Source organism: Cynocephalus volans, chromosome 15, assembly GCF_027409185.1.
Source record: "Cynocephalus volans isolate mCynVol1 chromosome 15, mCynVol1.pri, whole genome shotgun sequence".
NCBI classification, from domain to species: Eukaryota; Metazoa; Chordata; class Mammalia; order Dermoptera; family Cynocephalidae; genus Cynocephalus; species Cynocephalus volans.
Window position 1 is genome coordinate 77527868 of NC_084474.1, and position 25906 is coordinate 77553773.

At 45.1% G+C, this 25906-nt stretch overlaps 1 protein-coding gene across 1 annotated transcript in view; it reads right to left on the minus strand.

The window, feature by feature from the left end:
- ANXA13 (annexin A13) overlaps positions 1-25906 on the minus strand; it is a 51178-nt gene that overhangs the window by 10649 nt on the left and 14623 nt on the right. The window contains exons 3-9 of the mRNA XM_063080013.1: positions 16835-16910; positions 9734-9828; positions 6566-6736; positions 4206-4239; positions 4020-4099; positions 1404-1472; positions 873-974 (exon numbers count right to left, since the gene is read on the minus strand). Coding sequence (XP_062936083.1) covers positions 873-974; positions 1404-1472; positions 4020-4099; positions 4206-4239; positions 6566-6736; positions 9734-9828; positions 16835-16910 — 627 coding nt within the window. The remainder of the gene's footprint in view (positions 1-872; positions 975-1403; positions 1473-4019; positions 4100-4205; positions 4240-6565; positions 6737-9733; positions 9829-16834; positions 16911-25906) is intronic.

A 25906-nucleotide genomic window follows, 5' to 3' on the forward strand; every position in this document is an offset into this window, starting at 1 on the left:
GATGGCATAGAAGTGATTTGAATAGGTAAAAGCATTCTACAATATGAAATAGGAGGACTCCCCCGCCCCAAATCTGATACTCCACTAATAGCTTTTTGCAATTAAAGACTTTCTGGGAAGGACTTAATACTATTTGCCTTGAAATAGCTAATTTACCTTGTTGGCTTAAAATGATTATGAGATTACAAAAAATAATTTATACACGTCCTTTCAGGAGCATGTCTCGGAGGTATATCACATCTGTCTTGAGAGTGGTAGGCACTGTTAGCCCAACTGTAAATTGGAATAATAATAATAAGAGTAAACATTTATGTGCTTACCACATGACAGATACTGTTCTCAGCCTTTATCTTATTTAACTCTTAAAATAACTCTATGAGGGTGTGATAATGATGGTCCCTGCTTTACAAAAGAGGATGAAGACGTTTGGTCACTTGCCAGTGGTAGAACCGAGACTTGAACCTGGCTCCACTGACTGTAGAGCTTTGCTCTTAAACATGACATTTCTCTGCTTCCCCAGCCTCTGTTGTAAATCAAGGTTTCCCAACGTCAGCACTACATTTGGGGCCGGATAATTCTTCGTTTTGGGAGTTGTTCTGTGCACTGCAGGGTGTTTAGCAAAATCTGTTGTCTCTACCCTCTAGATGCCAGTAGCACTATTTCCTTCCCTGCCCGCTCCCCCAGTTGTGAAAAATGCAAATATTTCCAGACATGATCAAATATCCTTGGGGAGGGGGAACAAAATCACCCCCAATTGCAAAGCACTGTTGTAATTGAGCCCCCAGTTCCACATCTCAGATCTTGGCTTCTTTTGGAAATAACTGAAGACAGTTTCTGAGTGAATGCTCTTGCCCTAGAACTTTATTACTTACAATTTGGTAGGCTTGAAAGGTGGCTCGTAACTGTTTGTGGCTCCTCTTGGCCAGGACTTCATTGAAGGCGAGCTCATCAGTGCCCCAGCGGCCTTCCCCTGCCTCAAGGGTCAAACACAAACGTTTTGAAAAAGGCTTTTGCAAATAGACTGAATATACTTGTACAGTACAGACCAGACCTCACTCACAGGAAATTAAAAGTATGCATTAAATAGAAGTCAAATAGATTGACTATGTACTTTAAGCTTCTGGCCCACAAGTATACTCTACATATTTATTTATATTATTTATACCCTCCCTTGTTCCAAAATGGATCTGAGGTGGTTAACCCCAGAGGATAAGCATAGAGGATAAAGAACAATTCTTTATATATGGTCTGTAAAGATCTAAGCATATCTTTATTTCTTAAAAGTCATACTTATTTCCCAAATAACTTCTATTTGCTTGAAATAAAGAAACATTTGTTACAAATAATGCTAATAATTAAAAAAAAAAAAACATATGTGGAGACTGGCACATCTACACACTTACATCATACAGATCTCTGGCATCCTGACCAGCTAGATCTTTGTCCACGTTGTCTCCTTCATCACGATTTGCCTACAAAAATTGACACATTGTTATTAACTTGAGTTCCTGCTTGACCACAGAAAACAAAAAGAGAAAGTCCTGGAAAACGTGGGGGCGGGGATTTCAGAGGAATGACCTGAAGTTCGGTTCAGCCTGGCAAAGTGTCAAGGCCTGCTCTTTGCTGCCATCTCTTGGGCACAGCTGAGAAACAGAATAGCTTCTGTGGTAACACTTGTTCTTTCTCTTTTTGTAAAAACTGAAGTCACTGACAAACCCCACTGACCTCTGAGCAGGCTGACAGCAACCTGTGATGCCCCCTAGAGTGAGTCCATTGGAAAGAAAGTAGTCTTCCTTCCAAAATGCCAAATTTCACCACTCAGGGTCCCAGTGCTAAAGAACCCTGAGAGTTGGTCATGGGAGAGCACTGTATTAGTATGTTTCTGTTGCTTATAACAAAATACCTGAAACTGGGAATAGAGAAATGAAAAGAAATGAAAGTTATAAAGAAAGGACATTTATTAGTCCAAGGCACACATCTAGGGAAGGCCTTCCTCTGGGTGGGAACTCTCTACAAGGTACCGTGGTGACCAGGGTGCCACATGATGAGAATGGGCTGAGCAAGAGAGCTAACCTTCTCACTCGCTTTCCTTATAAAGCCATCAGAACCATGTCTACGACAACCCATCACTTCATGAATGGATTAATTCATTCACAAGGGTATAGTCCATATGATCTAATCCCCCCTCAAAAGCTCCACCTTTCAAATACTGCTGTGGATTGAATGTCCCCCCAAAACTCACTAAAGCTTAATCCCCACTGTAACTGTTAAGAGGGTGGGGAAATCCTATTATGGTAATTGAAAGGTGGGGCCTTGATGAGGTGATTAGATTGTGAGGACTATGCCCTTATGAATGGATTTATCCATTATGGAATAATGGGTGTGGTTCTGATGCCTTCATAAGGAGAGCCAGTGAGAAACTTAGCTCTCTCTTGCTCAATCTATTTGCCATGTGACACCCTGCATCACTGTAGAGCCACTACCAATAAGGCCCTTACCAGATCCACTCCCTAGACTGTGGACTTCCCAGCCTATTAACTGTAAGAAATAAATTCTATTTTTGTATTAATTACCCAGTTTCAGATATTGTTGTAAATAATGGAAACAGGCTAATACAAATACCGTGATTGGATTTCCCATCCTCTTAACTCTGTTACAGTGGAGATCAAGTTTCCAGTACATGAACTTTTGGGGGACACATTTGACCCATAGTGGTCATGGAAGTTCATAGAAATCTAACTTAAGCCCTTTGTGGTAGGCAGAATTCTAAGATGACCCAATGGCCCATGCTCTTGTATAATCCCCTTCCCTTGAGTGTGGGTGAGACCAATGAGTATGAGGAGATGTGACTCCTGTGATTATGTTATATTAGATGGCAAAGGAGGTTTTTGTAGATGTAATTCAGGTCCCTAATCAGTTGAGTTAATCAGAAGGGAGATTACCATGGGTGGGCCTGACCTAATCAGTTGAGCTCTTAAAAGCTCAGAGATGGAAGAAGTCAGAGAGATGAGCTCCTGCTGGCCTGGAAACAAAACAGCCATGTTGTGAACTGCCTATGGGGGCTACATGGCAGGGAGGTGAGGATGGGCTCTCAGAGTTGATAATGGTCTCTGGTTGACAGCTGGAAAACAGGGATATCAGGCATATAGCCACAAGGAAATTAATTCTGCCAGCAACCAGTGAGCTTGGAAGAGGACTTTGAACCTCGAATGAACTGGCAGCCCTGTCTGACACCTTGATTTCAGTCTGGTGAGACCCTGAGCAAAGCACTCAGCTAACCCATTCCTGGACTCCAGACCTGCAGCAACTGTAAGATAATAGATCTATGTTGTTTTGAGCTACTAAGTTTGTGGCTATTTGTTATGCAGCAAGAGAAAACTCACATACCCTGCCTGCTGCAGTTGAAGCCTACTCTCTTTTGTTCTGTGCTCTCAGTCCATCCACAATAGAAGAAACAAAACAGATGAAATTCGCAAAGCTTGGAATGATGGGTGCGTCAGTGAGAATATAGGTGCTGTCTGTCTGGAGGCCCAGGAGCTGTGTCTGCGCAGGGCCAGCTCTGAAAGCCCTGCTTTCCTGACTCAGTTCCTTGCAGCCATTCTTGCAGGCCTAGACTCAGGATGAATCCTGGAAGTGCAGAGTTGTGTTATGAAAAGGGCCCTGCTTGAGGTCAGGTGGTTCGGTTCTTGCTCCTGGGCTGACTTATGGGCTGCGTGAACCTGGGAAGGTTACCCATTCTTTCCAGGCCTAAGTTTCCTCACTGGCAAAATGAGATGGTGATGCTTAATAAACTAACTCATGAACAGAAAGGGATTGTAAATTGCAAATGACTAGGCAGATTGTTAATACAGGAGAAATCCCTATTGAATAATTTCATTGTAGCTGGGCTGATAATCCTTCAATCACATTTTTAATAAAAGGAGGAAATATTTACCTGCATTGCTTTTTTCATCATGGCACCATGTTGCCGAGGATTATTTCCTGAGATCATTAAGTAGGTGGGACTTTTTAACTCTTACCTGTAGCAGGGACACCAGAATTTTTTTTAGGTTTCCACTTGTATCACCTTTGACATCTGATTCAAGGCTCCTGTCAAATACTTTTGAGGAAGAAAGAAGAAGGGGGAGAAAGCAGATGATTTAGTTTCTCAGAGGTATTTTGAAAGGAACATACTTTATAGAAAGCCAGAACAAAAGGTCACTTACGCCTTTGGTAGGCCTCTTTAATGGCGATGATTTCCTAGGGAAGGTAATAAAAAAAAAAAAAAAATCAATACTCCAAGGTGGGGTTGAACACTAAGAGACACAGAGACAAACAGAGAGAAGAGGTGGGAGTCTGTCTCTGGACATAGGATACCTTTGTGACTTCCTCTTACATAGATGGGCATCCCTATGGGCATCCCAGGGCACAGGCCTGGAGCAAGTCCCATGGGTGTAAAGGGATCCTTTCTATGCAAACATTTCAGACACCCAAGTAACATATGCACACACCCTCTTTAGTCCCAAATGAAAATGCATCATCTAAGCTAGCACGGCCTTCTCTCCTCTCACTCCCCATCCCCACCCGGACAGCCAGTGTTAGAAGTTCAGTGTTTAGCTTCCCCAGTAATTTTCTTTGCATTTGTGTATGTAAATATGTGTGAGTGAGAAGATACAGAATGGTTTTGTGTACGAGTCATGTGTGTAGGAAGCAGATACTACACCTGTCACTCTTTCGCTCATTTTTCCACTCCATAACAATGTCTTGGAGATCCAGCTATGCTTGTACATAGCTAGTCACCCAGCATTTTTTACACGGATACAAAATGTTCCCTCCCACAATAAGCCAAGTTTGTGTAGCCAGCCTCTCACTGATGGATGCTTAGGTTGTTTTCAGTTTTTCTCTACTTTAAAAAAGGCTTCGTTCAGCAAACAGTTGCTGTGTGCAGGAGCACAAGTTTCTCTCTAGGATGCATGGGGGAGGAATTGCTTTATATTTCAACATCTTGTGCTGGCTGTCCCCTGCCAGGTGCTGCCTCAGTTTATACCTGAACCGGCAGTGTGTAAGACCGGGTGGTTCCCGGTGGTGTGGCCTGCAAGCTGGTTAAAATGAGAGTCAGCGGCAGTGATGGGGAGACGGGAGTGGGGGGCAATGGTGGGGAGGCTGCTGTGCTTGGACGGTGGGAGAAGGGGGAAGGCCGGGTGCTGGGGGACGCTGACCACTTGTGTTTCAGCAGCTCCCCCTCCCCCACAACCCACCGGGATCTGCCTGAACCTGACACCTGCTCTCTGCCGGGTTTTCTTCTCTTTATCATTACATCTACTTGACTGAAAGAAAGGCCTTGCTTGTTGGTTGAGGCCAGGACCTTAAAGAAACTAGGCTGAGGGTGAAAAAGCAGTGGTCAAACAAGATGAGAAAAATAAGTAAATAAAATTAACCTTTTCGCAAAGGCAGGTACTAGCTGCCCTTGACATTGGATACCTCACTGCTGGGGCCTCTGTGCTTCTGGGAAGGGCAGGCACTGAGTGGGGAACGCTGTGTGACTCTCGGCCCGACTGATGTCACCTGGGGGTCTGTGCTAACCCTCCTCTCAGGCACAATCCTAACCTGAACATCCTTCTGGAAGTGGAGGGTTTTTATTATCTTGTGGGAGGAGAGGTCCAGGGGTGCTCTGGAGAGGGGTTTGCAGCTGTGGCTTGGGTCATGGGGGCGCTTTGGGGAACATGATTGAGCAGCGTGAGCAGCGTCACCAGCCTGGAGGCTCCGAATGTCATCTCAGCGTCAAGGCGCGTCAGTTTTCCCTGCCGTCTGCTCCATCCACTGCTGCTGTTTCTTCCTGGGGGACCTCAAGAATGCTCAGCTCATCTGGCATTTTCCTTGCTCAGTCTCCCCATTCTACCATGATGGGTGGTTGTGAACAGGGTGGGGGTCTCCTATTAAAGATTTGTGGACCCTCTTTACTCTTGATGAGTTCCTTGGCCCTCCTGGCTTCTGGAACCAAGGACAAATAGGCTCCTCCAGGGCCTTCACAGCTCTTCTTTTCGGTACCTGAAGTGGTGGCATATGACTAAGGACAAAGGGGAGGTCTGCTGATAGGACACAGAACCCTCCAGGGAGGGCCAGCAGCCACCAGAGCATTCGCTGGGGTCCTCTTTACCACCCACCTCCCTGCCTTGTGATGGTCTCTTCTGTGCACTATGCTAGGTGATAGCCATGGCCGAGGCTGTGACCTGGACATGCTTGGACTACTTTTTGCATTATTCATGCCAGAAGAAACCAAAGTCAGGCTGGGAGGGGCAAAGCAGAATTGTGCCTTTGCCCGAAAAACAAAAGCTGGATTGACACAGCTCTTCTGGAAGGATCTATTCCTTCAAGCCAGGGGCAGCAACACCAAGACTGACCTCTGGAAGACTGGAAGAAATGTCTCTCCTTTGTGGGCCAGGCAGACACTTTATGGGCCCAGACACTTGCTCACCCATGGGTGGAATGCAGGGGAGAAGTTTCCCTTCTGGGGGCTGCAGCCAGTTCTGATGGGGCTGTGGACGCTCCCTCGGGGTCTTTGTCCAAGAACTCGGCTAGGACTGACCTTATTGGTTCTTGAGCACAGGACCTCGATGAGCAGGGCCTCATCTGTGCCCAGACCCTTCATGGCCTTCTGCAGTTGGCGGGCGGCATACTCGCTGGGACGGTCCAGAAGGGCCAAGGCTGTTTTCTCGAAGTTTCCACTCAGCTCACTCTTGAGCACCTCCTCCAGGTCCTGTAGGAAGAGAGCAAGACCTGTTGGGAATGACCCAGGAAGACAAGGATGGATGTCTGCTTGCACTGTTACATGGGACCAAGGTCAACAGGGAACCTGCTGTGACACACGGGGAGTGATCCAGGCATGAGCGACATGCTCTTGAGGACAGTGGTCACCATGGCTGCCCATCCGTGTCCCCCAAGGCTGGCAGAGAGGCAGAGGGGAGAACCCCTGCTCAGGGCTGGAGACCCCAAAGATGAATCACAATAACAGCAGCTTGCTCAGCTGGTCCTCAAAATAATCCTGAGAAGCTGGCAGGAGAGGTATCGGCATTGTCCCCATTTAATGAACCTCAGAATATAAATAATTTTCTTCCAAATGTTTGGCTAGAAAGGACTGAAATACAGGTCTGTTTTCTCTAGGAGGATCAGATAATTTGTCATCAAAATTGGGGTGCTTCTAAGAGTGAAAGGGGGCACTGTTAATGACTGCAGGGGCGACGGGAATAAACAGGGGTGGTCCTAGGAAAACTGACTGCCTGTACAGTCACTTCAGGCCATTGTGTTAAATCCCGAAAGGGCCATATGTGACAGAGACTCAGGCAGGTAGAAAGGGAAGTTCTTCAAATGCTTCCTGGCACCCTGTCTCAACAAGCATCCGTCTTCATCTTTCATTTGAGCATCACAGGTGAACTAGCTGTCTTATCCTACCAGTCTCCATCCGACAAGCTGGATTAATAAGGAAACTAGAGTTCTCAATGCCCCAACTTAAATGAAGGACCTTCATGTAGAGTGACAGACCAGGGTGGGTCAGATCGGAGGCCCATGGACCAGCTAGCATCTAAGGGACCAAAATTACAGCACCTGGTAGGCCTGGCTGCTCAGCAACATGACAGGGTGGCTGAGAACACAGTCACAGTTGCACTGAGACCTCGGAAATGTAATTTCACCAACTGTCAGTTTTCTTCTCTAAAAAACGGGGAATAATAAGACTTGCCTCATAGGGTTGTTGGAAGAATTAAATGAGACAATCCTTGCAAAATTCGAGCACAGTGCCTGGCACATTTTAAATGCTCAATAAGTGTTTATCGTCATTATCACATGCAAATCAACTACTTCTCAAATGAACCTCCGAGCTCTGGGCCTGAAAGAAAGCCCAAATTTTTGTTTGAGGCCCTGGGACCTGCAGTCTTAAAAGGGGTCTGTGCTGTTATCCTTCCATCCACAGCAGCTGTTTAATCTGACACTGCATCTTGTGAAGACAGGACTTTGGTCAGTCCTCAATGGTGTGGATCCATCCAACAATTGAAAATAGGTTTTCAAGTCAGATGGGCATTATATGCACCTGAAGAGAAGTCCCCCCTGCCTACCCTTAGAAGCCACAAGTGTAGAAACAAATGCCATGTGTTGACATTCTGTATGGACAGAGAAGCAGGCTCAGGATACCTCAGCTCTAGTCCAGTTTTCCTGCTGACTAGTTGTGTTACCTTGGGATGGTTATTCTCTTTGGAGCTCATTTGACATGGGGACTTAGATCTGATAATCTCTAACATCTTCTAGCTTTGTGATGTTGGGATTCAAGGTCATCTCTTTGGCAATCTTAGTTCTCTGAAACAGAGCTAAGAACTGGAAATAAGCAGATGGTCGGCAAATGAAGGTATCTCAAAGTTTTCCAGTAGAACATGCCTGCTTTAAATTTAGCAGTGCCCTTAGGCCCTCACTTTGAACTTATTTACTCACATTTTGGACTAAAGTTCAAGGAGCCTTGTATCTGACTTTGCATATTGGTGGGATGGACGTGGACATATGGCTTGGGAGGTTGCTGGAGTTAGGCATGTGGAGAAGGAAGAAAATTCAACTTTATTCCACTTAACTTCATGCAGCTGAACTGAAGATTTACTTATTTTCATCAAAAATGACACTGATAAGCCTGATTGTGAGGAGAGAAGCAGAAAAACTATAAAAGCACAGCCATCTGGGATGTTTAGCGTAAAGTTAAATAGCTACACTCACGGGACTGGTTCCTCCAGGAATGGACACTGGCCCTGAAGTCAGAAGACTTGGATGTGAGTCCTGGCTCCTTGACATAAGTCATTTAAACAGATGAGCTTTACCTTTCCCATCTGTCAAATGGGAACAATCATACCTATTACAGCTTCCCTTTATGGTATGTGCTGGTATTATCCTGCTTGATTTCCCAGCAACTTGAGAAGGGAGGTGAGTTATCAACTTCATTCTATATATGAGGAGGACAAGGCCTAAACAGGTTGTTACCTGCCCCATGACAAATAAGTAGGAAGATCCATCTCTATCTCTATTTATACATACAGTGATTAAAATTATAAATATCTCTGTTTATACATATGGTGATTAAAAGGTTTTATAAATATGGATGAGAATACAACATAATAATTTATTGTCACTTTGCATAATGGTAATTCTGACATTAAGAAAAGGTTAAATTGTGATTACATATTAATAAAGAAACAAGAAAAACTAATGCATACTTGAAGATTTCTATACATAACAGAATCAGCATCAACAAAAGGAATGAAAGAAAAGAAAAGAAACAAAGAAAAAAGGTGTTGAGGCTTAAGGAAATGGGTTTTTTTTTAGGTTTCTGTAATCATTATGAAGAACTTATCATTCTTGAAGACAGCTGAATAAATTAAAAATTCCTGTATAAAATCCCGCCTATGGAAATCGATTTCCAAATAATTGGCCTCTCTATAAGTTACTATGTGGAATTAGTCCAAATTGAGCGGAAAAAATGACTAAGGGCTTAATAGAAAAATGAAGCTAATAAAAAAATGAGTTAAAGAGTATTGATTTTACAGGCTATTAAGTTAACAAAGCAATTCCAGTTTTTCTGAAGTCAGTTAAAGTTTTGAATGGTGGTTTTAGTTTTTCTCATCAAGTTTTAGAGACATATCCTCTGCTGCCTTAGGAATGTGGAGGAAGCAGAGACCGTCAAAGCCAAGGCTATGTGCGTGCCGGCCGTGGAGCCCCGAGTCACCTTGCCGTATGTTGTCTTGTACTTTTGCTTTATTTGTTGCCTCTCATCCGATGTCCTGCTTGATAAGATTTCAATGATGACTGCTTCATCGGTTCCTAAAGTGCAGGAGAAAGAAACAAAGCCACGGTGAACAAGACAGTAGACAGAGCCAAGTCTGAGTGGAGTCTGAGGAAGTGGGCCCCGCAACTTAAAGGTGGCCAGAGGCTTCCTTGGAACTGAATGGACCTTCAGTTTTAATGCCTTGTGCTGAAAACTCAATTCTTTTCATGAACTCAGACAATTGTCCATGGAGGCCTCACACCGCATAAAGCACAGTGCTAGGCATTTTGGTGGAAAGACAAACAAATACGTCCTGGTCCTTAACTGCATTCCAAGAAAGGTGGAAATATATGTCCACACAGAACTCGTTCATAAGTGTTCACAGCGGCAGGCCACGTGCTGCCTTTGTGAGGACGCATGCTGCTTTTTCTCGGTTTACATGTTTATTCAGGGACAGCTTTTTTAGAAGCTGATGGACACTGTAAATGGGTTAAAGCTAGTTCCCTAACCCCATGCCCAAGATATCAGTTGAATCTGTTGCTATTAGAATTTGAGGTGGGGGGCTGGCTGGTTAGAACAGCTGGTTAGAGCGCTGTGTTGCAACACCAACGTCAATGGTTTGGATCCCCGTACCGGCCAGCCACCAAAGAAAAGAGAGAATTTGAATTGAGGGAAAGCAACCAGCTGGTTACATGGTGGGATCTGAAGTTTCTGGGAAAAGCACCTCCCCTTAGTCTGCAAACATCTTCTCTCTTGTTCCTATCACAGGCCCTGAGGTCCCCTTATCGGAATGACTTAAGCTAAGGTGTTCTCTTTAGAAGGCATTTTTCAGAATTAATATACAGGGTAACACATTAACTTAAATAGGGATCAGCTTGTAGAGATCAACCTAGGCCCCAGGTGGTAGAAGCAGCTGGCGTGGAGGGAGAAACATAACCTTTGGAGCCAGTCACAGTTGGAATGGAATTCCACCTCTGCCACATACAAGCCAAAAGACTCTGGGCTCATTTAGAGCTGTGTTGTCCAAGGCTGTAGCAGATGTGGCTACCCGCTACACTTGACATGGGGCTAGTCCCAGTCGAGGTGTGCTGTAAGCGTAAAATACATACTGGGTTTCAAAGACTTAATATAGAAAAGCATGTAAAGTATTTCCTAATTTTTATACTGATTACTTGTTGAAAGGATAATGTTCTGGGTTAAATAAAATGTACTGTCAAAATTCATTTCACCCATTTCTTTTTGCTTTTTTAAAATGTGACTTCCAGAAAATCTGAAATTGTGTCTGTGGCTCAAGTTATATTTCTATAGGGCAATCCTGCAGGAGAGCCTCATCTACCAGCCCCGGGTAGGTGGAAATGATAACAACACTGACCTTACAGGGGCTTTGAGAGGATGAGACCCGGGACTCTGAAAATCCCTAGCTGGCCAACAGCAGCCCTGTGTTCCAGTGTTAGCACTTTGTCCATGCTGGGCCCTGCAGCAGCGTGTGCGTTTCTGCAGGAAGGGGTACACTAAAGGCTTCCCAGCCTACTCCTCCTGTATCCTGGCTGGGGTGGGGGCACATACTGTTATGGGTTGAATTGTGTCCCCCCCCCCAAATGATATGTTGAAGTCCTAACCCCTCGTGCCACAGAATATGACCTTATTTGGAAATAGGGTCTTTACAGAGGTAATCAAATTAAATGAAGTTATTAGGGTGGGCTTTAATCCAATATGACTGATGTCCTTATAAAAAGGGGAAATTTGGACACAGTGACAGACTGGCCTGGGGGAAGACACTGTGAAGAAAGCAAGGAGCATGTGAGGATGAAGGAGCGGAGTGATGCATCTACAAGCCAAGGAGTGCCTGAGGCTATGAGAAGCTGGAAGGGAGGTGAGGAACAGTTCTTTCCCTAGCACCTCCAGGGAGCATGGTCCCGATCACCCCATGATTTTAGATTTCTGGCTTCCAGAACTGTGAGACACTAAATTTCTGTTGTTTTAAGCCACTTGGTTTGTGGTGCTCTGTTATGGCAGCTCTAGCAAACAATGCACCTATTATCCTCAGCAATGTCTCAAGACTTCAAGACAGGAACCAAGAAACCTCTCTTCACAGCCCCAAGTCTGGAGATTCCTGGGTTAGCCTGTTACTAGTCCCACTCACATTGTCCGGTGATTTTGGAAGGGAGCTGCATGAGTTGAACCTAGATGATTGCTGCTACTCAGCTGAGAGGTCGGGATCCTGCAGGAACAGGAGATGGGGCAGATGTATTTTTATGGAACGGTTGGGAACAGGTGAAATCTGGGCCATGGGTGTGGGGAAGGAGTGGAGGGAACCTGGCTGGAGATGGGGAAGGGAAGAAAAAGGACCCTGGCAAACACTTGAGATGTTTCACCCTTGCCTCGACTCTGGACCAGCCCTCATAGCCATCTCTGGAAAGAGAGTGGGGACCTGGAAAAAGAGGCCCAACCTGGGGCTAGAGAGCTGTGTTCTAGCCCTGGCGTGGCCATTAGCTTTGTGTCCTTGGACCACTCACTTAATCTTAAGAATTATTTCCACCTCTACAATTCTGGGAAGATTTAGCCGTTTGATTCCTATTGGAGAAACAGAAAATTCTAGGATGAACTCACTTGCAAAAATAGCAGGAGGTAACTGCCTGCCTCATTCTAGTTTGGTTCCAACACTGTTATTTGTGTTGTTTCTCTTCATTTCCCCCTGAAGCTTCACCTACATAATGTGTATCCAATTACTCACTCTGGGACATTATTGTGATTTTTTTTTTTTTAAACCTCTGAGTGCCAGAAATCTCACCTCAAAGGGATTTCTTTTTCTCGTAAATATCCCCTGGACCCGCCCCTTTCTCTCCATTCGGCTGCTCCTGTCCAGGTCGAGGGCCTCCGTACTTCAGGCCTGGAACCTGGCAGTGCCATCCCTGGAAGGAGCCTTCCTGCCTCCTTGGTGGCACATTTGCTGTCTTGGACCAGCCAGGAATCTGGGGCTCACCCCTGGCTCCCTATTTTCCCTTATCACATATCCAATGAGCCACTAGTAAGCCTCTCCTCTTTAGTATCTCTCTTATCCACCCATTTCTCTCCATCCTCACCTCCACCTTGTTGTGCAGCAGGACTACTGAGGGCATCTGTCTTTTCCAATCAGTGCTCACTGCCTGCAGAATGACTTTTCTAAAGCACAGCCCGGCCTGGTCACTTCTCTGCTTCAAACCTTTCAATACAGACCCCCTCAAAGGCAGAATAAAATCTCGGTTCTCCAGTGGGGCATATGGGGCCCTTTGGAGTAGCTCCTACTTGCGTCTCCAAGTCTCGTTCTCCCTGCTCAGACTCTCCCAGGCCCCCTGCCCACCAACTTTCTACAGGATTTTCCGCTCCTAGAATGAGCAACACTTTCTTTCTTACCTCTGGTCTTTGCATGCGCTGTTCCCTCTACGTGGAGCAACTTTGCCTCTGATCCTCACCTCCACTCCACTCCTCCTCCAGGACTCACCCCTCCCTCTGTGTCCCTCACATGCCTGCTCTTCCTGTCTCTGCCATGACACACTGCAGGTTCCACGGGAGCTGGATGTTTTGTTCACCACTATGTCCACACAGAAGGCTCTCGGTGTTTATGAAGTGACTTGCTGAACACATGCACATAACAAATGAGTGAATGTGTGAATAATGAAAGGAGGAGTTTGCACATCATGATGATAGAAACTTCTCTGTGCACTGGTAGCAACTGCATGTGAGACTCAGATGGACTGCACACGGCAAGGAGCGATAGAAAATCTTCACTCTGACGCCATATGCAACCCATACCTGGGTAATCAGGAAAACTGAGTTTTTATTAAAAAGTAATATTTTCTAGGCTTTCTTTCTGGGAATGCTTTGAGCATCACAGGTGAACTAGCTGTCTTATCCTTTAAAAAAGAAAAAAAAAAAGATCCCAGAGAGCAAACAGTCTTGGGATGGCCCAGCGACAGCATGGAGGTGGGGGAGGGTGTGAGAGTCATGACTAGATGGCCCTCAAGCCCTTGAGTCTGGGTCTCGGGTTCATCCAGGCACTATCCACCAAGAAGCGATTTACTGAACGGTGACCTCACTCTCTACATTTCACAATATGTGTTTCATATAAGCAATCAGTGCTGCTGAACAATTTCCTGTAAACATTTACAATGGTTTGAGGCACCAGGGCCAGTCCCCAGTGGTTCTGGGAAAGACTTTGTGAAAAATGAGGAAAGAGGGAACCTCATTCCTGACTGTGCTTTGGACACTGCAGAGTAATCACACAGCAGAGGTCAGAACAGGAGTGATAATCAGCCTCAGGGAGAGCCTCAGAGCCTCCTCGGTTTCGCCTTGCCAGCAATTCTCTGGGAAGTTACTGAGCTGTTTCAGCAGGCAGGCCACAGTGTGTGACCGCCCCCAGCCCGTGTGCTAGATAAATGATCTGTGCTGTGGCAGGGGATCAGCTCTCCCCTGGCTCCTATGCCAGCTATAGCCGGCCTCGCTGGTCTCAGGAGGCCCCATCTCTGGTGCCCAGTCCCTTCTGCTAACACCACTAGGCTGCCTGGTCCCTCATTTCTCCTCTGGAAATGGGGGTGCAGGGAGCACAGATGAAGTCATGAGTGGGGGAGAGTCTTGGCTGCTTGAGCAGGCATAGCTTTTCACTTGTCCTCTGTGTTAGTTTCCTGGGACTGCTCTGTCAATGACCACAAGCTTGGTGGCTTCAAACAGCAGTAATCTATTACCCCCCAATTCTAGAGGCTGGAGGTCTGAAATCATGATGCTGGCAGGGCCACAATCCCTCCAGAGGCTCTGGGGTAGACTCTGTTCCCACCCTCTCCTAGCTTCTGGTGGCTGCCAGCAACCAACCCTCAGTGTTCTCTGGTGGGGGTGGCATTTCTCCAATCTCTTCTTGCCTCTTCCCATGGGCTTCTCCTCTGTGTGTCTTCTCTTCTGTCATACTTAAAGACACTTGTCATTAGATTCAGGGTCCACCCGGGTATTACAGGATGATCTCTTCTCAGGGTCCTTAATAATACCTGCAAAGACCCGTTTTCCAAATAAGGTCATGTTCACAAGTTCTGAGTGAACATAACTTTTGGGTGGCCCCATTCAAACCAGCATACCCTCTGTGTGGATGGACTAGGACTTGATATTCATGCTGATCTAAATGGCTTTGTGTGGATTAGAGATCTGAGCGTATTGTTCTAGAGGAGATTGGTATGTAACTAGGGCCAGGGGGTGCTGGGCACTGTGCTGCCCCCTTATCCTCACCACCTCCATATGAGGAGACATTATTAGCCTCATTTTGCAAATGAGAAAACTAAGGTCACAGCACAGTGACTGCAGAGCAGGGGCTGCAGTTCATTTCCATGCCTGGTGTGAGGGGAGAGTGCTGGGCCGAGGGTCAGGAGATCTGATTTCCAGGCCTGATTCTGCTCCTGTAAGGCTTGAGCAGTGTTGCATAACCTCCGTGGATCTCAGAGTAAATATGACCATGAATGTTTTGTGTGACTCCAGAAGAAAGAATTGGGATCCACGGTGGAAGTTCTAAGATGACATATTTTGCTTTAATATAAGGAACTATTTAACCGTAATTGTATGCTTTGCCCCAGAAATGTTGAGAAGTCAAGAGGGAGTTGGGGTTGGGGAAGATCTGGTAGGGAAGGAGTAAAAGGGATGTCTACATACTGTATTAAGTATTCCTGAATAAATCAGAGAGAGGGAGAGAGAGACCAGAGGGAGTACCCTCCAGTACTGCAGCTGTGTGGCTGAGGTGGCCTCACCATAATGTCTCTAAATTGGTGGCATTTAGAGTGAGTGACAGGAATAGATTCAATCCCACTGTTCAGCTCTTACTGACTTCATGACTTTGGGTATGCTACTTAACTTGTCAGGGCCTTATTTTATTCATCTGAAAAATGGATTTTCGTGAGAATAACTTGATGAGATTTTGTATATAAAGTGCTTAGCCCAATGCCTGGAACCTTAAAAGTTTCCTGGTAAATGTAAAGAAAATCCAGGGAATTAATCATCCTTGTCCCTTGATCCCTCGATGCTCTTCAGTGCCCTCACTGGCTTGTTCTTCTGGAACCCCCCCTGATCGGCAAACCAAGGTCAATTGAATGTCCATTTCTCCTGTTCTACCTTCAGGCTGTAGGAGAAATCACATAGCCATGCGGGCTGGAGCCATGCGAAATCATGGTCTCCCTACTCAGTGGGGCCCTTGGCGTGGGTCAGCAGTCTTTCATTGGTCATCTCTCCCTTCTTTGCTACTTGGGCTATTCCAAACCACCACTCAAGACCCATACTCCATTGTCAAACCTGTCTCTAGCAGATGACCTTGCCTCCCACTTACTGAGAACCTCCAATTTCTGTCCAACAACCCCTGTGAATATAACCATTCCAGCTCTCCATCTGAGCCCCTTCCATCCCCGCTCCAGTTCAAGGTAAATCCTTCCTTGGATTCCACCCTCTTCCAGGCTTCTGGGATTAGAACCTTGCTTATCAGTGGCCTCCATGGGTCCCAGATCCTGTCTTCATGGCCTTAGACCTAGATACTCTCCCTCCTATCCCACCCTGGTCCTGAGTTTATTTTACTCCTGACTTCTAGCTTGGTCTCCCACTCTTGGCCATGGATTTGCCCTTAGGCCTGGATGTAAACAGCTTCTCTTGGCTGCAGTTTTGCACTCACTTCTTCTTCTTCTAAATGCCGCTCACAGGTCCCTAATCCAGCTCTCATCAGACCTGATTCTCCAGCACTTCCCATGAAAGAGATCAAAGGGGTTTAGATGACATTAGAATTGCATGAACTGCACTTTTTGAGAAGTCTCCCTCACCTCAAGGTAAAATTAAACATCACAATATCCAACTTCTAACTGTTATATAGAATCCTGAAAAGTAATAGGATCTGACTATAACTTTGGGTTCTTTAATAAAGAGATCATTAGAAGTGACTGAATTGTATTACATTGGGATACACAGGATGAGTGAGATGTCATCTTCCTAACATCATTGGAAAGTTGGACATGAGATCAAGTTTAATCAACTTCAAAAGTAAATTAGCAAATGAAATATCTTTCATACCCACTCCTTTGCAGGCTTTGTACAGTCTTTTGGCATCTCGATCCACATCAAAACCCTGATGACTTCTCGCTTTGGCCTGGAGAAAATAATTGAAAAGGTGAGTGAACAATATAGGTATTCTTAAATTATCTCTGGCTGAAATTAGTAGCTAACTGGAAGACCAAGCTGTCATCCAAACAAAGAAATCAGCTGCCACTTTACACGTGGGTACATGCGAAAATCAGCTGGGGAAACTCTGGCCCCAGAGAGATGGCTGGCACTTCTTGGGGCAAGCTAGCCTTGGATGACCACAGGAGAATGGTCCTCTCTGTTCTCAAGCACAATCAGCCTGGCCAATGCTGCGATGAGCGATTTTCATATCAACCCCTCCTTTGTGTATCTGTCTCTGAAACAGGGAATGAAACAGTAGGCCAATGTTCTAGAGGGCTGGTTCTCTCTTTTGTCTTGAGACACAAGTGTGTCTAGAGAATAGGACTTGCCAGCCAGAGGCTGAGGATTCTAGGGTCTTACTACACATTTATTTGGTGGCCTGGATCTTTGCTATCCATACTGTGAGACATGTATATCATTGGTCAAAGATACTATTTGAATCAACAAGAGCACAGTTTTTGGTTTCTAGTGTTCCTTGGGGAGAAGTCCTGTTCCATACTTCAGTCATTGTCATAATCCATGTACTAATATGTTCACAGTTACCCATGTCTATATTATTACTACTTGCTTATTATTTTTCTTTCAACTGACCTTTGTTTCCACTCAGTTATTTTAAAAAGGAAACTTGCTATTAGCATTAAAATGAGAAACCAGTATTGCTTGCATAAACAGAAGGTAATCATGAAAATAAATACATCACTATTAAAAATGTAAAAATGTGGGCCGACCCCGTGGCGCACTCGGGAGAGTGCGGTGCTGGGAGAGCAACGACGCTCCCGCCGCGGGTTCGGATCCTGTATAGGAATGGCCGGTGCACTCCCTGGCTGAGTACCAGTCACGAAAAAAAAGACATAAAAAAAAAATGTAAAAATGTGAGGTTAATTGTAGTTATGCATCCAGTAGTCTTGAACACACCCTGAGTTTTCTCAGTGCTTGGCCTTTCCTCATGCAGCTTCTTCCGGGCAACATGTGTCTGTGTATTTCCCGTCCTGTAATGAAGGCTGGTTTAAGTGTTGCTGCCCGCACCCCCATTCCGCTCTCTCTTTCATTTCCTGTGACACCTAGTGTGAGGGAACAGTCAGTCCCATACAGCACAGGTGACATATTGCATTTATCTGCCTGGCATACCTATTTCCTTTGGAGGGTTTCTCCTCCCCCACTCATGTGGTCTCATTGGGGCTGTTGGTCATGAGGCTTGAGCCCCAACAGGCTGCTTGTGGTTGCCAACGTGGGCACAAGCCCTGCCACTCTGGCAATAGTGATTGGTTCAGGAGTGGGAATGTAATCAAAGCAGGGTCAATTAGAGCCTCTCCCTTGGTTGATATATTGATACTGAGAGAGATGCCTGTCTCTCCCTACTGGTCTTGCTAAGCTGAGAGCGGATGAGTCTAGGGCTGTTGGTGGCCATCTTGTCCACTACATAAAGCGGGGCCAGGGAGAGAAAGAGAAAGAGACTGAATAACATTCTATAAATCCTCAGACACAGCGATGCTTATATACTTGCATTTCCCAGTTTCATTAACTAACAAACTTCTGCTTTGTCTAAGTTAATATGAGTTGGGTTTCTGCTCTGGCAACCCAAAGGGTCCTGACTAATATCCATGAACTGGAGGAGGGCTAGCTTCTAAGCCTTGATTAATGGAGAACGGTACACTCCTAGAGCCCAAGGGATCTGCAGGGCCACCTCTCACCCACAGCCCTTTGGAATGTGAGGGCATGGTCCATCTTGAAGTGTGTATTCCTGAAACAAGCCAGGAGGGGGCTGACATTTCTTGGACACCTGCCCCGTGCTGGGCAGTTTACAGACCTTTCTTCATTATTTATATAGCAGAGTAGAAGGCGTTAGAAGTCTGCCTTACAGATAAGGAAACCTGGATTCAGATAGGCTGGGTAATTTGTCTGAGGTCTTGCAGGATGCGTGATTGCACCCAGCTCAATTTGCCTCCTAAAGCCCATGATCTGTCCATTGCACCATCCTGCTTCCCTCTATAACCAGGGCCTTCATGTTTGGGCAGAGGGATGACATTTCCCATTTTCCTTGACCAACTCTTTTGTGGGGTATTGGAAAACTATTTGGTGTTTTTGAAGGCTCATTGGCAGACCAGCTGCATAATTTGTGGGGCTTGGTGCAAATGAAAGTACAGGGATCCTTGCTCAGAAATTACTAAGAATTTCAATGTGGTGACATCTGAGCTTTAAAGCAAGTTCAGGGCCCTTCTGAGAGTGGGGTGCTGTGAGGCCTCACAGGCTGCATACTTTGGAAGCCCGTCCTGCTTTTGATAAAATTCTGAAGAAGGTGATTCTTTTCGTGTGGAAGTAGCAATCTCAAAAGAGTGAGTGGCGTCTTTGCTTTTCATCAGCAGTATTATAGCGGGCTCGGGAAGTGAGGGAGAATTGAACCAGGAAGGCAGAAATCCCTTATTAACAGGTTAACCCATAAACTGTTCTATATGACATTTTAGTCTCAGCAGTGCAGAGAATTGGGTGAGACACGTATTATCTGTCCCACTTCACAACTGACACATTGAAACAGAGACACAGGGCTCCGAGATTATGTGGTTAATGCCCTGCCTAGGGCCCTGGCCGAGGAGGGGTGGGCATCCAGCTGAGGCTACACCTGCCAAACCTGGGGCTGGTAGGGCTGCTTCCCCCGGAAGGGCACCTTTTCCTCTTCTGCACAAAGAAGCTGCGAGGGCTTGTCAAGGCTGTGTGGAGACTTGTTTGAGATTACCTGTCCAGGCAAAGGCTGAGTCAGAGCCAGGGCTGCAACGAGCACTTTCTGACTCTGGCAGATATAGGATGACATTCCTGCCCTTCATTCCTTCCTGTTTTAGCAAGGTCATTTCATAATACAAATACCATAGAGTTGTAGGAGCTGAGGGCTCAGAGGAAAGAATCCTCTGAACATGTCCAGTTTGTTTATTCAAGGACAAAAAATAAGTCAATAAGTGTCATATGGTCCAAAATAACCCCGAGATTTGGAGGCACAGTGGGAGAGTGTTAAACCACCTGTTACGAAGATGGCATTGGGACTTAATTTTTTTCTTTTTTGCTTAACAAATAATGTGGAGTAGAAGTCTACATCAGAGGCAAAGCCATCAGCAGGGCAGGGTGAAGTCACAGTCCTGTGGCTCCTTGTAGGAACCACTGCTAGCCATGCTGGTTCTCTCTCCTAATCTGCTGGAGAAGAGAACTCATTTTTGTTTCTAGTAACAGAGGAGTATTTGATGTTGGAGGGAGGAATCATGGGATGTGATTTTTTTTAAAAAAAAGAAAGAAAGCGGTCTGTCTGGAATTTTTCCCTGTGTGGCTGGGGCTGCCTCACAATGGATGTATTCATCAGTGACGCCCGGTGTCAGGGCAAGGGGTGTCCTTCGGCTTCTTCCAACGAGCTGGGTAAGGAACTTCTCCGGAACGTACACGGAGCCAATGCTCCACATCCATTGTTCATTGTGAGCGGGCCAGGCAGCTGACTTTGGGGTTCCAGGCCTATTTGCCAATCAGGAGATTTAGTTTTTGAAACCTGAAGTCTCTGAGTGGAACTTCCACATAAAGTGGGCGTGCGAGTCAGATGTAGGATGGGCGGGCAGGGGACTCCAGGAGGGTCTGACGTGTTTGGAAGTGAACACATGGATACTCCACTTGATCTCAACTACGAGGCTTCATAGAGGCAAAGCCATCCTCCTTGCTTTCTTCTCTTTTGACTTGTTTGTTTTGAAACAGATGAAGACAGCACAAGATATTAGATATCAGTAAAAATGGTCGCAGAAGTCTGGGCTTTGAGCCCACAGGAATCCTGCTTTGAAGGTGGTTCTGCCCCCTGGCGGCTGTGTGAACTCAGGCCACCAAGACATCATTTCTTCTCTGCAAAATGGGAGCAGTGTCTGCCTTGCAAGGCTGGAGGCTCACGTGAGGTAACATTTCAAGTTCCAGATTTACAGGGAGCTACAGAAAGGCTAGTCCTTCCCTGCTTCTCTGGGTCATCTCTTGGCTTTGTGTCTTGTAGGGATATATATAAGATTTCATAAAGTGATATTTATGCAGATTTCAATTCTGCATATTTTGATTCAACAAGTTTAGAAGATATATGAGTATATATGTATGTGTATGCATATATATGAAGATATATAATATGAAGATATACATACACATACATATATACTCATATATAGGTAGACATATATCATGTATAGATATATATGCTTGGCAATATATATCTTCCAAACTTGTTGAATCTCTCTCTCACTATATATGTCTATGTATATACATATATAACCCAATATCATGCTTATAACAGGTGGTCATTGAAAATATAATAGTCAAGTTTAAAAACATGGCTTTCTTGTCAGACTGAATTTGAATCCCAGCAGGACTGCGTGTTAGCAGTGTAACCTTGGGTGAGTTACAGAACCTCTCTGTGCTGTGGTTTCCTCATGGTAAACGGGAATAATAATAGAGCCCACCTTGGAAGGCTCTCAGAAGAATTTTAAATGAAGTCATTCATGCAAAGTGTCTAAAACAAAGCCTAGCAGAGAACATGGGCTTAATAGATGTAAACGATTAATAAATGCTGAATCAGCAATGGACTTTCCAGAATATTTCAAAACTCTTTCCTGCCTGGGGAGTTTTCACTTTGTGAATGGTAGTCTAAGGATTGATTTGTCAGCAATCACCTGCACCTCGTATCTGGAGTTCCAGACAGGTATTTCATACGGGCAGCACAGTGCTTAAAAATTCAGGCTGTGGAGTATGGCGGGCCTGGCATGACGCCACCACACCTTGTTAGCTGCCTCATGTGACAAGTGTGGTAATTCACACTTCATGGGGTGTGAGGATCTTGCTGGGACACAGCCCTGGTGAGGCGCTAGCCGTGCTGCCAGTACAATGTCAGGCTCAAATGGAAGCAAATACTGTCAACCCTAGGAAAGGCACTGCCTGGAGCAGGAATAAGTGGGGCACTTTCTGCCTTGGTTTTCTTCCTTCTGATAGGTCTACATGTGTCTCTATGTTCCTTCATCTGAAACAAGGAAGTGAATGATCCATTGTCTTGAAGGAGAAAGCATTGAAAATAAACCGAGATGCCACAACCCTAGAAGCAGAAAGACTCTGTGAAATGACTCAGGGGTGTCCCTGCCGCAGCACAGCGACAACCCAGGAGGAAGGTCAGTTCTTCTATCACGTTCTCAATACCTCCAGCCAGAGGGCCAAAATAGAAGAACAGACACCCGATCAAGCACCTACTGTCCCTGTGCAAAGTAAGGAAGTCTTAACTCCTCTGACAGAAATGCAACATTCTAGGAAAATCTTCCTCCAAGTTGTAGCAAACTCCAGGGACGGAGTCTGTGAAGCAGCTTGCTGAGGGTAATGGTTTGCAAGTTGGTTGTGCTAAGCATTAATAGTAACCAAGATTTTCCAGAACACAGCCTTGAGTACGCTCATACTTATGTCCACTCAGACTTGTCCGTGCTCGTGTCCTGATTTCCTACTTGGATAGCATCAAGACTGGAAAATAAGAATAGACTGTCCATGAGAGACACATGAATTACTCAGAAAGAAATACATTGCAGGCAAATTAGACTCTCCCTGAACAGTCCCTCTCTCCCTCCCTCCCTGCTCTCTCCTCTTTTCCTCCTCCCCCTTTCCTTTTCTCCTTCCTCCTCCCCTCTTTCCTTCCTTCCCTTTCTTCAACAAACAGGTATTGATGATCTATTGTGTACCAAGAACTAGCCCAGGTAAAGGGGACACAATGATCTATGGAGCACAGTTCTTGTCCCCAGGAAGATAAACATGTAAATAGGTAAATGACAATTGCACTGTGATATAGTGAGCACTTTGGGTGCAAATAGCTGAGATGAGAAAGAGGAATTTTCATGAAGAAGTTGATAATTGTGCTGGTTCTGGAAAGATGGGTAGGAGTTAGGCAACCAAGAAAATAAAAAGGAAGAGGTGGAGGTAGGGGAGGACGTGCCAGGAGAGATGAGAGCATGATGCTTTCTGAGTCTGTGTACATGTCTACTCACTGTGACCTGTCAATGTACCACTGCATCACAGACATGATTGCATCTGAGCGTAATAGTCCACACAGTGTGGACCTGGGAGTCAGACCTACTGTCTTCAATTACTGCTTTGCCTCTTGCTGGTTGTACAACCCCTGGAAAGCTGACCCATCTCTCTGACCCTTAGTTGTATCACTTTTAAAGTCTAGATGTAATCATGTTTGGGACACAATAGCACAATGCTGGATTAGAGTGAGCACTTGGTTGGTGGCACGTAGGAGGTGGGATGCTTGGTGACATAAGGATGTAAGGGTCATTTGTAAACTCTGGAAGTATTAACAAACTGCAATGGGAGTGGCATTTTACTTACTTAATATGTTTAATATTTCCAGTGCAGTTCCTCAGAACCCTGGCTTGCAGCACTCTGCTCAGTAAATATTTGGAAGTGGTTGCTTAGTATCCAGGCTCTGAGCCAGGAGGGTCCTTGGGAAGTGCCGGGGAGCAGAGGGCAGAGGGCAGAGGACAGAGGGCTGGCTGTACACTGATCTAAAGAGAGCTGCTGTTTGAGCTGGCATGAAATAAGGAGGAGGCCAATGAGACTAAAAATGAGGGCTAGGATTAGAATCAGGCAGTGGCCTGGGCTTATTAAGCAGGAGCAGAATGGAGGCAGGTGAAGGTTGTGATGGGGAGAGCCTTGGACATGCTGGAATTCTCATCAGCATTAGCAGTTACCCTTGCTACTGCCAGGTAATGGTAACTGAGCCAGTGCTGGTGATGCTGGCTAAACTTGCCTGGTATAGATTTATTTTTTAAAAAATTACTGAAAAAAATTTTTAATCAGCTTTACTGAAGTATAATTGATATGCAATAAAGTGCACATATTTAATGTATATGAGGCTACTTCGAAAAGCTCATGGAAAAACTGAATAATGTGAATCCTTCCATACACTTGTTGAAGACCCCTTGTACAATTTCATGAGTTTGGACATATGCACACTCATGAATCCATTGCCACAATCAAGGTAATAGATACATCCATCACCTCCAAAAGTTTCCTCATGTCTTCGTTGTGTGCATGTGTGTGTTAAGAAAACTAAACATGAGATCTACTCTCTTAACAAATTAAGCGTATCATAGAGTATTGCTGACCACAGGTACCATGCTGTGCAGCAGATATCTACCACTAATTCATCTTGTGTAACCTAAACCTTATACCAATTGAACAACTCCTCACCCTCTGGCCCCTGGTAACTGCCATTCTCTTTTCTGCCTCCATGAGTTTGACTATTTTAGGTACCTCATGTAAGTGGAATCGTGCAGTCCTTATCCTGTGCCTGGCTTATTTCACTTTAGCATAACGTCCTCCATGTTCATCCAAGGTATTGCAAATGACAGGATTTCCTCTTTAAAGGCTGAATCATTTTCCATTGCAAACTTGCCTTGCATAGATTTTAAGAACATTATAGAGCTGAGGAAACTGAGGTCCTGCTTGGAGAAGGGACTTCTTTGAGGTCACATAGGTTCCCCCTCCTTTCTCACATGTCTGCTACCCTTGGACCAGGTGTGAGACTATTCTTTCCTCATCTTTTCCATGTCTGTTTTCCCACCTGAAAGATGGTGACAACAATAGCCACCTCTCATTTATTGTTACAAGGATATGTACCAAGAGCACTTGGCGGGATACCAGGCACATGGTGAGTGCTGATGTTACTTTTGTTACTTCCTTCCATCTTGAACTGATTCCTATTGAGTGTTGAATGAGCCCCTTACTTCATGCTTTGTGGGAACCTTAAAAATTGAGAGTTTACTATAGAAAACTCAAAATAATTGGTTACATAATTTTTTCCTAAGTCAGAAACCACTTTGTACTTATAGATAAATAATAGTAGGGGCTAAAAGCCTAAGAGAAGTTTATAGGAGAGAAACTTAAAATTGAGAATGATGGCAAAATATAGAGCATTGCTATGTGTCAGCTACTGGGCCAGACAATTTACATATAATAAGTCATTTAATCCTCACGACAACTCTGTCAGGTAGCTATTATTACCTCCTATTTTGCAGATGAGAAAACCAACACAGAGAGAGGATAATAACTTGTCCAAGATCACACAGATAGTAAGTAGTAGAATTGGGATTTAAACACACATAGTGTAGATCCAGAAACTCTACTGTTGACTTCTCATTAACTGATTTTTTGGGATCCTGTCAAAAATTTTTTTTTAAAAAATGTAATAATAGAAAATTCAGTCTAAGTCTTAGAATGCTGGACTTTTATAGAAACACTATTTGAGACCTGAGATTTGTTCATTGACCAGGGAAGCCAAGAGCCCTTTATATATCTGTGGGATCAATAAATGTTCTTATGATGAGAAAATAGAAAGTGGAATGAGAAATGAAGTCCTGTTACCACTATTTGCAAGGCAAAACAGACCACCACCTGCTCATGGGCAAAATGTGTGTGCAAGAGAGGCACCACTGTCAAATTCTGCTCTCGATATTCGTTCCAATTTAAATGGAATTATGTGTTCTCCTTCTCACTTGTAAACTGGGACTAACACCTGCCCTATCCAGCAAAATCTGGGGAAGATTAAATAAGACAAGGTGAGAGTGCTGGGCGGGCGGGGAGGTTTCCTTATGATGGCCAGAGCTGGCAGGGGAGGACTTGGCCTTTCTGGTCTTCAGCAGGTCTCAGGGTGCTTACTCCCCTGCCACCCTCCTCATCTCACACCCAAACTGCCAGTTTCCCCTTTTCTAAAACATCTTGCCCTTAGAGTGGCGGAGGGATCATAGCTAAAGGACTACAGTGTTCCAGGGGGTGGAACTTCAGCAGAAGCATTTTGAAGGCTGTAAAGGCGTGAGGCCAGTGGGATGGCCAAGCTTCCCAATATGCCTCCTTCTTTTGGGTGACTGCTGTCCAGCCTGACAA